Genomic DNA, 11,831 nt, shown 5'->3' with positions numbered 1-11,831 from the left:
TGTCCCGTCACGGGTGCGTAGTAGTAAATACAGCGCGTGCACACATCTCGTCCGTATGTCGTCGACCGTACAAGCAGCAAGCCGACCGAGCGCCAATAAAAATCAATAGCGAAAGCATGCGCGCACGCAGCGAAAAACGAAATGGTGGCGGCGAGTATTAGTGCTGTGTGAGCCGTGGGGTACCACGCGCGTGCTATAGTAGCAAACGTCAACACTAGCAGTGATAAGCCACGGACGATGTCTAACCATCGCCTCCCTCTCTTTCGCTCGCTGTTGCTCTCTCCCCTTACTCCCGCTCTCGCTCGATCATGCCCCCTCTTTCTTCTCCTCCTCCGCCTCCGCCTTCTTCTTCTCTCCTCCTCTTTTTCCTCCACTCCTCCCCCTCAGCCTCCTCTTCCTCCTTTTCTTCTTCTCTCTCGCGCGCGCCATCTTCCTCTCTATCATCTTTCTGTTTCTCTCTGTCTCAATCCTATCGCTCTCTTCTTTTCTCTTTCTCTCTCTATGTCTACGTCAAATTATTTTTTCTCTTTCTCGCTTTCTCTAGATCTACCACTCTTCGTCTACTTCTCTTTATAATCCCGAGAGATTTCAATTATTGACGGCGTCCCGGTTGCAAGCGAAAACCGGTAAACTACCGAGTAAACAAATAACTGGCAAAAAAATGAACTTATATGTATACAACTATAACGACGTTGAATTGAATGCACGCGTAATCCTTGTCATGGTAGTCTACCGTACCTTATTGGTGCATGCAAACAACTCGAGATGCATGTCGTGAATACTATAACTATTCAGGTACGTTTCGCTCTATAGCCTGCGATATACTGCCATACGCACACGCATCTACGTAATATGTAATTTTGCAAATATGAAAGCAATAGGACGTAAGTATAGGCGCCCTATAGTAGAAATCGTTCCCAATATATACAGACTAGACTACACATGAGGGTGGTACGTGGCAAGTTGACGTAGAGATATTGCGTAAGAAATTCGTCAGCCGTTGCGCAAATATTAAACATACGAAATAAAATGGTTCCGTGCATTTGGTTGTTGCATATCCAACTTGAATTTAAATCTCAGAATTCCGTCAAGGCATTTTCTCGGCATGCGCATAATATTTTGACATAAGATATTGCATATAATGTATACGAGCTGCAAGAATTGAAGACTAACGTTCGGCGCATTTGACCGATGTTCAAAATGAACGCAGCCGGTAAATGTGGGTTATCGACCAGTCACGTCTGGTAACTAAACCCACAAGCAATAAAACTCGAAATCCCGACAAACAAATGTCGCAATGAATAATGCATATGTAATAATGAGAGCATGTGGCCAAAAACCTATTACATTTACATAAATACACGAATACAACTGGAGATCTGTCCAATACGATTTACGATTTCCTAAACTATATGTAACGTAATATTACTTAGATTCGCTCACGGCGATAAGGAAACCTGTCCGATGATTCGTCAATAACAAACCTAATTGTCTAAATCGCGTCAATCAGCGTTGCGATAAGGCGTTCTAAAGACCACAAGGTCGACATTACTACATGTGCGCATAACTAACATATAAATAATATTCAATAAGGGTGTGAGTGTGTTCACTTTGCTAGATTGAGCTAATTTCTTAAATTATTAATAATTGCTTCTTGGTCGACAAACTCGAACAGTCCGGGAGCGTTGACAAAGAACGACAGCGTGCCTGACAAAATGACGAGGACAAACGTGTAGAGAAGCAGACGGTCGAGAACCATGGCAACGTACCTCCAGTCCTCCGCCACCTGCCGAGCGAAATAAGCAATTACTCGATAGAAATTTCATTAAAAGCGTTTATTACTGTAACATAAAACGACTACTATTGTATCATGCTACGAAGCCACACGCCACGCACGCCCAAACACTCAAGCACGCATGAGCAGATTAATTAAAATAGACGAAACGTACGCACGCACGCGCGCATCATACGCATCTATTATTATCTCTCTCTCAAGCATAAATCCAGGTGGACCGTGATAGTTGCCTGGTCAAAAAAAGCAATCTACACCGCAGCCGCCATCTGCTCGCGCCTAGTGTGTATTCACGCACTTGATATTCACGACCAACGTGAATTCATTATATGTGCATCGAATGTGCGGGCACCTTTTAGATTACTCGCCGAAATACACGGAGCTCTTAAATGTCACATAGAAATATGACCGCACAGAGACTAACTGTATGAGAGACACGGGTTGAGAATTTGCTTGGAAATTTCACTCGTATGCGACTAACCGATAATATCCTTCAGAATTTTACTGATCCGAAAACTCGATTGATTTCTGATAATTTCTATTATGTAAAAAATGTGCACGGGAATTATCTCTGCTTACGATATTACGGATAAATCGGCTTCAGTATAATATGTTGGCTACTTGAAATAAGGACATTCAATCATGTTTATATGTTTATTTTACATCGAGAGAACCAGTGAGTGCGGAATAACTAACCACATATCACCGCTGATGTAAGAGCACATAATAATAATACTGCAGCATACGCTTTTATTCGTTACGAAGGTTAGACACATGCTAGGTTCTTATACGATATTTTAGTTCTATCCTCACCTCTGATACTTTGTCGTACACACGGAGATGGTCGGAGATAAGCTCAATTGCACAAGCGGCCCTCTGGACTTCTGGTGGAGCGACGACGGAGCTGCGACTGTTTTCCCCTATGTCATCCGCATCGGCAGCCTGCCCTTCAGCCGGAAATAGACTACAATGTGGATGATGGTGTTCCTTCATCGGTAACGGAAGCGACGTAACAACTTGCTGCGAGAATGTTGGATCCGGGTTTGTGTCTAGCTTAGCGTACATATGGCCGCTGTAATTCACCGTCGTTACGTTAGGTCTCTTCATGAAGAGAAACTTTGGCATGATTTCGATGAACACTCGCTTGATCCATCGCGGCATGTTGTGCGTCACGGGTCCCCGGTAGTTCCAGTTGATGATGATCACAGTGATGAATATCGTACATATATTCATGAGAAACGTGAAAAGCAGATACTTCGAAACTAGAGGTATCGTCAGCGACGTTGGCGGAAGGATCATCGACACCAGAAACAGAAATACGATGAGCGCGAGCAGCAGCGATATAGCCAGCGTCATCTTCTCACCACAGTCGGAGGGCAAGTAGAACACGATCATGCTCAACATCGCAAGTGATACGCAGGGCATGACGAGGTTGATCGTGTAGAATAGCGTCTTCCGTCGGATTTGCAGCGAGTAGTACATGTACTCCTTCGGTGGATCGCCGTTCGTGCCATTCTCGATTATGATTTCCGACGGACAGTCGATCAGGTCCCAAGTGCCGCTATAGACGTAGTCGTTTAGATCAATCATCTTCAGGCCCGAGTGGTAGGCGAGCTGCAGCAGGTCACCGCTGAATGTCCATGAGCCGAATTTCATGCCGCAGGTCTGCTGGTCGTAGGGGAAATAGCGCACGTCGATTGTGCACGATGTTTGAAAGATGGCCGGAGGAATCCACTGTACGGTGCCGTCGTAGTTAAGGACAATATTTACTCGCGAGTTCGCCTGGTAATTGCCGTCAGCACTGGAAAAATAAAACGAAGATTTTTTAACGAAGTACGTGGCACGTCGAGCGGCAATGTCGTGAATCTATATAGACACATGGCAGACATGATGCCGGTTTAACACTGGGTCCATATTGAAAATACGATGTAAACTATCAAGGAATAGCTACACGGTGGAGAGACACTAAATGAGAGAACAGCAACTTACTAGAAATAAAAATCGATCGATAGCAAATATGACCGTTGCATATTGCAGGCATATTACCGAGAAAATATTTACCGGGCCCTTTATTGTCACCAACGCGACATATTTGAAGCTGTCATATGTTACAGTATTCATAGAGATTTCACGGGTGTGCTAATTCAGTGTTATACGGTTTACTAATTTTTACAGCGATAAAGAGCTTTTGCGCGAGAATAGTCTTTACATGTGTGTGCAGCGGAATTGCCATTCGGCTTGATTTGCCATTACATTGCTTGATTTAGCAGACAATATTCCTTCCTACTTATACGGACATATAATATATATGGACCTTTATGGACGCGCCTACGCTTGTTTAGTTATAACAGGATGGGATGTGTAACGTTCAAAACAGCATTGATGGGAATGACGGCCGGTGCAGTAAAGGTAGCAGCCTATATAGTAGCAGGTCGTGTGCCATTGCGTAAATTCATGTAGATTCTAAAATTTGTGTCTTTACAATTCTATTCACCTTCATCGTCTTAAATTCTTCACGTTGCGTAAATTAAAAAGATCCATGCGAACTCCTGCGTATAGTTTAGGTTTACGTGCCGGCACTACACGTACCACACGAGCGGCTAAACTATCCCCGATGGCAGAAACAGTCACGATGGCAGTCCGACAGTCGGAGCGAGTTTGCGGGGACAGGTATGCAAAGAGCGAGACAAGAGGGTTACACCACCGCCAACACCGCCACCGCCGCGCCACCGCCACCGCCATCGCCATCGCCACCGCCACCGCCAGCGCCACCGCCACCACCACCACCACTACTGAAGTTAGCATGCAAGACGTGGTTGATAACAATTAAGTTAGCAATTAAGCCTCCTGTTACAGAACTGACATTTGCTGAAAAGAGAATTACTAAATTTTAGACTTACTTGTTGAAGAGCACTATATCTGGTACCCAGATTTTATCAGAGGGGATTTGTATCTCTTTCAGGCCGTTATACTCCGTCGGATCCCAGGCTAGTTGATAATCATTCCAGGTCTGCAAATGCATAACGCGCCCAAGGCGTGTTAGTAGATACCAACGCAATGTTATTAATTAACACAACGAAACGACACCATGCGACGTGACATCCGCCAGACTTTGCCATATATGGTCAAATATTTATTTATGTCGAAAGAAAAGAAATTAACACCACAAGAAAACTTACGTGTCTGAGCCAGATGTTGGTCTTTATTATTTGATTCTTTTCATCCTAGAAATAAACGTCAAAAGGATACCTCTATTCATTTAAACGCATTTCATCTCGGATGAAGTAAAATGGTGTGATTGCCTTAAACTGGTAACTAAAAACTGGCGTTGTTTGTTTTAACATGCGCAATGATTGTAGTTAATTTTTACTACTAATATTAGATAATAATATTATGAGATGTTCATCTTAATCGATTAGTAGACTAATAGTTTTACTGCTACAACGACACTATATATACGTATACGTACAGAAAATATTATAATTAAAACAACTGGAGACATATTTGCACAAACGTTTTCGCATTATTGCTCTTCAGGTGCATAGGAATGATGGATGGAAGGAGTGCACATGAAGAGCAATAAAGCGAAAACGTTTGTGCAAATGTCTCCAGTTGTTTTAATTATAATATTTTCTGTATATATATATATATATATATATATATATATATATATATATATATATATATATATATATATATATATACCAGTGTATACGCAATGTGTTCCAGTGTGTACGCAAGTTGTATTAAAACAGTGGTTAGGGCGAAACAGAAACAGGATCAGCATGACATCTCGCTAGCGCGCGCGTGGTTGAATAAGCCGCTATCATAGATAGACCAGAGCCATCGTTGCTTCTTCCTGATCACGACCGTTGAACCTGACCCACTTAACTGCACGGCGGCCCTAAACTAGACACGATCGACGCGACACAGCAGAAGCTGCTGGTCTTTCCTGGTGGCTGTGCCATTGGTGGCGGGGGGGGGATTAACCATCTATGATGGACGTGGTCGCATCGAAACTACTACAAACTACGTGACTGCTGTGTGCTCAAAAGGATGAGCGAGGCGGCTGCAGGATGAGGAAGACGTGGAGGTTGCGGAAGAGTACGAGGGGAGGAGGAAGATGATGATGAAGATAATGAAGATGATGATGAAGATAATGATGATGATGATGACAATGAGGAGGAGGAAAAGGAGGAGGAGGAGAAGGAGGAGGCTGGCGAGAGGAGGAGAGTTGTGTGGATACGTTAAAATTAATCTTAATATTTAATAATTTCAAAAATAATTTAATATGTAGTTCTTTAAAATATTTTGGCTCTTCAAGGAGTAGTGGGCCACGCCACGTGTTTGTTGTCGTAGGTGAATATAATGGATTGTTTTACCGGGGCGAGGACGCTCCCCTTATCTCAATCCCATAACGCAGTGATGCAATCATTTCTATACCTGACGCCAACTGAACAGAAGCAGAATAATCGTGTCAAGCTGGCGGTTTAACATCAGTGACAAGGTATAGGCTTCAAATACCGGACCATTGAGCCTGATGTTCTAAAAGCTAACTGTTAGATAAATACTCCTAAACAGCTCTCATTGCGAGGGTTTATCACGTGGCCGTATATAAAATGCTGCGTTAAATATTAAGGATAGATGGGAGAGAGCCGTCGCAACAGAATATCCAACGCAGCCGCTACTAGAATAACAACCAAGCAACGATAGAATAGATAGCACGCGGTATGTTGGGCACCGTAGCCTTGAAAATGACGTCATAGAATGGGGTATCGTCGGCGAGAAGGGGAGGGGGGTCTTGGGGTAGAGCGGCAGTACGTGCGTAGCTAGACGCGCACTTACGACATTGATTATCTGTGTGAGGGCAACTCCGAAGTCGCAGTAGGTGATTTCACTCTGGTTGCGGACTGGACGTATTAGCCGGTTGTAGTCGTTGAACAGCTTCATAACAAGTTTGTCCTCGTGACCCGTCTTGTCTGCTTTTCCGCTCCCATGCACAAGCTCTGCGCACAAGGAAAAGCAGTAGTCAACACCGCGTGATGATAGTTATTGCGTATGCACACATAGCGAAGCAGTAGTACTAATCATTCAGTTAAAGTAGCTATTTCGGACTAACGTATCGTCTAACTTGTAGTCTTACCTTTCGTGTGGTCATAGCGAATAAAGTAAAACTAGATCAAGCAGTAGTCAGCACTACTTGTTAGCATAGATAACCTGTGCGTATTGCTCATGACGACAGAAAATGTATACAGAGTGGCTACGCGTCCGGTTACCGGACGCCCAGCTCCCTGGCTACGCGTCCCGTCATCCATTTCACACGAGATCATCAGGTGTTAGTAACAAATTGTTGCATGGAAACGCGTGCGTTGCGTTGTTTGTGGTCAATTTCGTACAGGCTTCTACTAGTTATTAAACTGCTTCACAACAAAAACCGCACCGGTGCGTATCGTGTATGTTATGGCAAGTGCCCCAAATCTACGTCACGATTAGGCCACGCCCCGTTCAAATGTTTAATTCTACTGGATTTACTATTGTTTCAAGCGTTACAAAAACACATTTTTTTGATAAAATACTTAAACGTAAGTATTAATATGGTAAAATTACTGTTTAGTGTTTTTTCCTGAAAAAAATATAGTTGGGTTCACATAAGAAATGATGACCGGACGTGTAGCCCGGGAGTTAGGCGTCCGGTAGCCGGACGCGTAGCCACGGCCAAATGTATAAGCCATGAACCGCGTTAAATTCCGTATACAAATTTAGAAGTTCATACATCGTTCCACTCAACAAGATCATTACGCGCTGTGGGAATTAACTAAAATCCCAGTAACTAGAGTCCCATTAATAGTGAGTTGCAACATAGGCTTTATATTATGTCCAACGAGGTTGGTGAAATTAATTCAATTGCAAGAAGTTGGAATTAGCAGTAGTAGTTAAAAATATATCATCTCGATGCTAGCAAAACCGAAATAAACGGGGCTGTAAAGCATTTTACTCTTGGAAAATATAGCTAACTAGCCTGGTACCCGACGTTGCTCGGGGAAAAACGCGTAGGAACAACTTTTAATAGCAAATTCATCCACATATACTTACTTAATTCTAAAATATTTTTACCCCCCCCCCTTCACCCATACGATCCCCACCAGAAAAAAAAGAGAATCGTACTGGATTCACAATCTAAACACTATCCAACCACACGGACTCAATCTACGGGTAGAGATTCCGGGATGGATAGAAGACAGTAATCACCCTCCCACCAGCATGGTATACACGCAATGCTAATTCTCAGCCGACACTCTAGGGTAGGGGGTGGCTCGGTTTACCTTTTTATAACTTTTTTTTACTTAATTCTAAGGATTGATTCGAAACAAACAATAAGCAATATTCGGACAAAAAACATTCGAACGATTCTATGACTCTGTGTAGTCAAAGATTCTGGATATACAACATTGTTATGAAATTGCGCCAAGTTATTATGAATATCCCTCTCTGGCTTTGCAAGCCTCATCTCGCCTATTAAATACACAATTGCTGACATCTGTCACGTGTCTCTCGTATCATTGGGATTTGCTTTACATCAAAATAATACATGAAAACTAAACTGCACTAAATACATAGGTCAATAAACTAAACTCGTCAATATAGCACGGTATCAGTTCAGGGTCACTTTCATCGTAAAATAATGAGCAGATTTTAAAAAGTAAATATTTCTCCAAACGTATGGATATCACCTCATTTTAACCAAATTAGTTGGTCAATTTGGCAGAGTTCTGCACCAGTGAAGTTACCATAGATGACATTATCAAACATATGAATAGCACCTGTTTTAACAAACTTAATTCTTTATACCATGTGAGACTCAACTGACAACTGAGTGCATAATAAAAAAAGATATAAATTTGGCATAGTTTAACCTGGTATTAACAAAGTTTTAGCTTTTGTCCGCTAGATGGCTACATTCGCGGAAATTTGGCTGTTCTACTTTTCTGACATCACTCCACTACTAAAATTATCGCCCGTATTAAGGCCTATAATTGATCGTCATTATATCTACAAAATTGGGTGGATTTAACAAATATGAATAAGCCTATGTTGGTGTCGGACACACGGGCTATACACTGAGATCGGTGGCGTGGGCTTATTGCTCACTGCGGATAAGATTACCGCGTCAGAATATCGGTCTCTCCTCTCTTATAAGATAGAAGTATCAACAAATGCTGGCGAGAGGGTAAGAACTGTATTTAAATTTTATTTTGTAATTCAGAACTTAGATATACCCTCTAATACGTCAGCTGTTTTTATCGGGTCTGACTGAAAATTTAAACATACAAAGGCACAGGCAACCGGTGTGATTATGCCTAATTTGTGTGTATTTTAAAATAAATTAATGCAAATTATATTTAGTATGAGCCACTAGTAAGCTAGATATCTCCGGTTACTAGTGGCTCATACTAAATATAATTTGCATTAATTTATTTTAAAATACACACAAATTAGGCATAATCACACCGGTTGCCTGTGCCTTTGTATGTTTAAATTTTCAGTCAGACCCGATAGAAATAGCTGACGTATTAGAAGGTATATCTAAGTTCTGAATTGAAATACATTGAATTGTAGTTAGAATAATTGACAAATAAAATTGAAATACAGTTCTTACCCTCTCGCCAGCATTTGTTGATACTTCTATGTTATAAGAAAGGAGAGACCGATATTCTGACGCGGTAATCTTAGCCGCAGTACTGACGTAGTGCACGATTGATAAGTAAGCCTAATAATAATGTTGCCGTAAAGTAGAGCCTAGGGGACACGGTGATTTGTGCGAGTGGTGAGCGTAAATAGATTCACTGTTTTACAAAGGACTCCGGACTGTCTCTGCAGACGGGCACACTAAAACCTAAATATGCGAGAGAAAGAGAGAAAGCGAATTAAATAGATAGATGAATGGATGGATGGATGGATGGGTGGCTGGATGGATGGATGGATGGATGGATGGATGGATGGATGGATGGATGATGGATTGGATGATCGGATGGATGGGACTGGATGGTATGGTGTTGGGATGGATAGGATGGCATGGAACAGACAGATAGACAGACCATATATACTATATATATATAAATAGATAGATTGATAGATCAGATCATATAATAGATACGATTAGATAGATAGATAGATAGATAGATAGATCGGAGGAAATATGAATGGATGAATGGATGATTGATGTATGATGATGGAGTGGTATGATGGATGATTGTGATGGATGGATGGATGGATGGATAAATGATTGGATGGATGGATGGATGAGATATGATAGATAGATAGATATATAAATAAGATAGATAGATAGATTAATATATATATAGTATAGATAGTGACAGAGGCAAAGTGAGATATAGGAAGATAGATAGATATGGTAGGAGTAGAGTAGGATGATGATAGGGGATACGATAGATAGATAGGTATGTAGAGTAGGATTAGGATAGATAGATGAAGAGTAGATAGATAGATAAATAGAGTGAGATAGATAAGATTAAGAGTAGATAGACCTAGATTTAGATAGACTAGATATGGATAGATATGATAGCTAGATTAGATATGCCTAGGATAGATAGAAAGATATGGATTAGGAGGTGAGATGAGAGGTAGGAGTAGATTTGGAGGTGGACAGACAGAGTAGACCAGACATATATATTATATATAAATAGGATAGATTAGGATAAGATTAGATCAATATAGGTATGATAGATGAGAGTAGATAATAGCTAAATTAGATAAGATGGATAATATAAATGGGAGTGGAATGATGATGAGGATGGATGATTGGATGATGGATGGATGAGGATGGTGAGTGAGGAGTGGAGGAGATAGATTTAGAAACGATACGCTCTAATAAATAGATATGAGTAGATAGATAGATAGTATAGGAGATGATTAGCATAGATCAAATAGATATATGCGGATAGGATAGTAGGGTGGAGGTTAGAGTAGATAGGATAGATAGGATAGTAAGGTGGTGAGAGTGTGATGATAGAAGATTAGGATTAAGATATGATAAATATGATAAATAGATACTGTATAGATAATAGAGACGAGTAGATTATGGATAGATAATGAGTAGATGTGAGGTGATAGTGATGAGAAGTCGATAAATAGATAGAGCTAGATAGATAGAGTTGATGAGAAATATGATAGATAGATCTAGATAGATAGATATGGATAGATAGATAGCTAGAGTGGATGGATGGAATAATGGATGGATAGATGGATGGATGGATGGGTGAATGGATGGATGGATGAATAGATAGATAGATGGATGAATGGATGGATGTATGGATGGATGGATGGATGTATGAATGGATAAATAAATGGGTGGATTAATGGATAAATTATTTGATGGATGATTAGACGGAAGGATAGATCATGTATAATGAGCCATATCAGTACAGTGCATATAATCACGACTACCACGCACTCTCCAACGCATACACGACAATGTCACACCTTTGCAGAGAAAGTAACGACATACCTAACATGAAGTGCAAAACGATGATAACGTAGTAAATCGACGTCATATTGCTGATTCATTCATGTGGATCTATGAGTGCTGCCGGCGCACGAGCAGAGCAATTCGTCGACGGATGGCGACCTCAGTATGCTAGGCCGCTGCGAAACGTCATATGCGTGAAAAGATGCGTCGCCACATTACTGCCTCACCATTTCGTAACGTCACTTTATTACTGCTTTATAACGTCATAACATCACCGCACTACTGCGTCGCTTCGCCGTAACGCCACCATATTGTAAATGTCACCACAATGTAACGTCACAATAGTGATGCAGCGCAGCAAGAATACGTCGCCACCTCCCTGCTGATAACCACTGATAACGTTACTACACGCCGCCACCGATAACGTTCCTATGTTACTGCATCGTCGCAGACCAACGTCATCACATTATACAATCACTATGATACTGTGTCACCACGGTATTGCGTCACCCGACTACCGCATCACCTACGTACCGCGACACCAACGTATTG

General features: G+C 41.5%; 1 protein-coding gene across 1 annotated transcript; it reads right to left on the bottom strand.

Moving 5' to 3' along the window:
* Nucleotides 1-480: 480 nt before the first annotated feature.
* Nucleotides 481-11,595, bottom strand: LOC106805580 (acetylcholine receptor subunit beta-like 1). The gene is made up of 6 exons (XM_014807234.1): nucleotides 11,319-11,595; nucleotides 6,638-6,798; nucleotides 4,972-5,016; nucleotides 4,693-4,802; nucleotides 2,606-3,593; nucleotides 481-1,786 (listed from the first exon to the last, which is right to left on the bottom strand). The coding sequence occupies exons 1-6, from the start codon at nucleotides 11,362-11,364 to the stop codon at nucleotides 1,625-1,627; spliced, it is 1,512 nt and encodes a 503-aa protein (XP_014662720.1). The 5' UTR covers nucleotides 11,365-11,595; the 3' UTR covers nucleotides 481-1,624.
* Between the last annotated feature and the right edge of the window lie 236 nt (nucleotides 11,596-11,831).

This window comes from Priapulus caudatus, unplaced genomic scaffold (assembly GCF_000485595.1).
Source record: "Priapulus caudatus unplaced genomic scaffold, Priapulus_caudatus-5.0.1 Scaffold119, whole genome shotgun sequence".
Lineage (NCBI taxonomy): Eukaryota > Metazoa > Priapulida > Priapulimorpha > Priapulimorphida > Priapulidae > Priapulus > Priapulus caudatus.
This window is presented reverse-complemented; position numbering and strand designations above follow the sequence as displayed.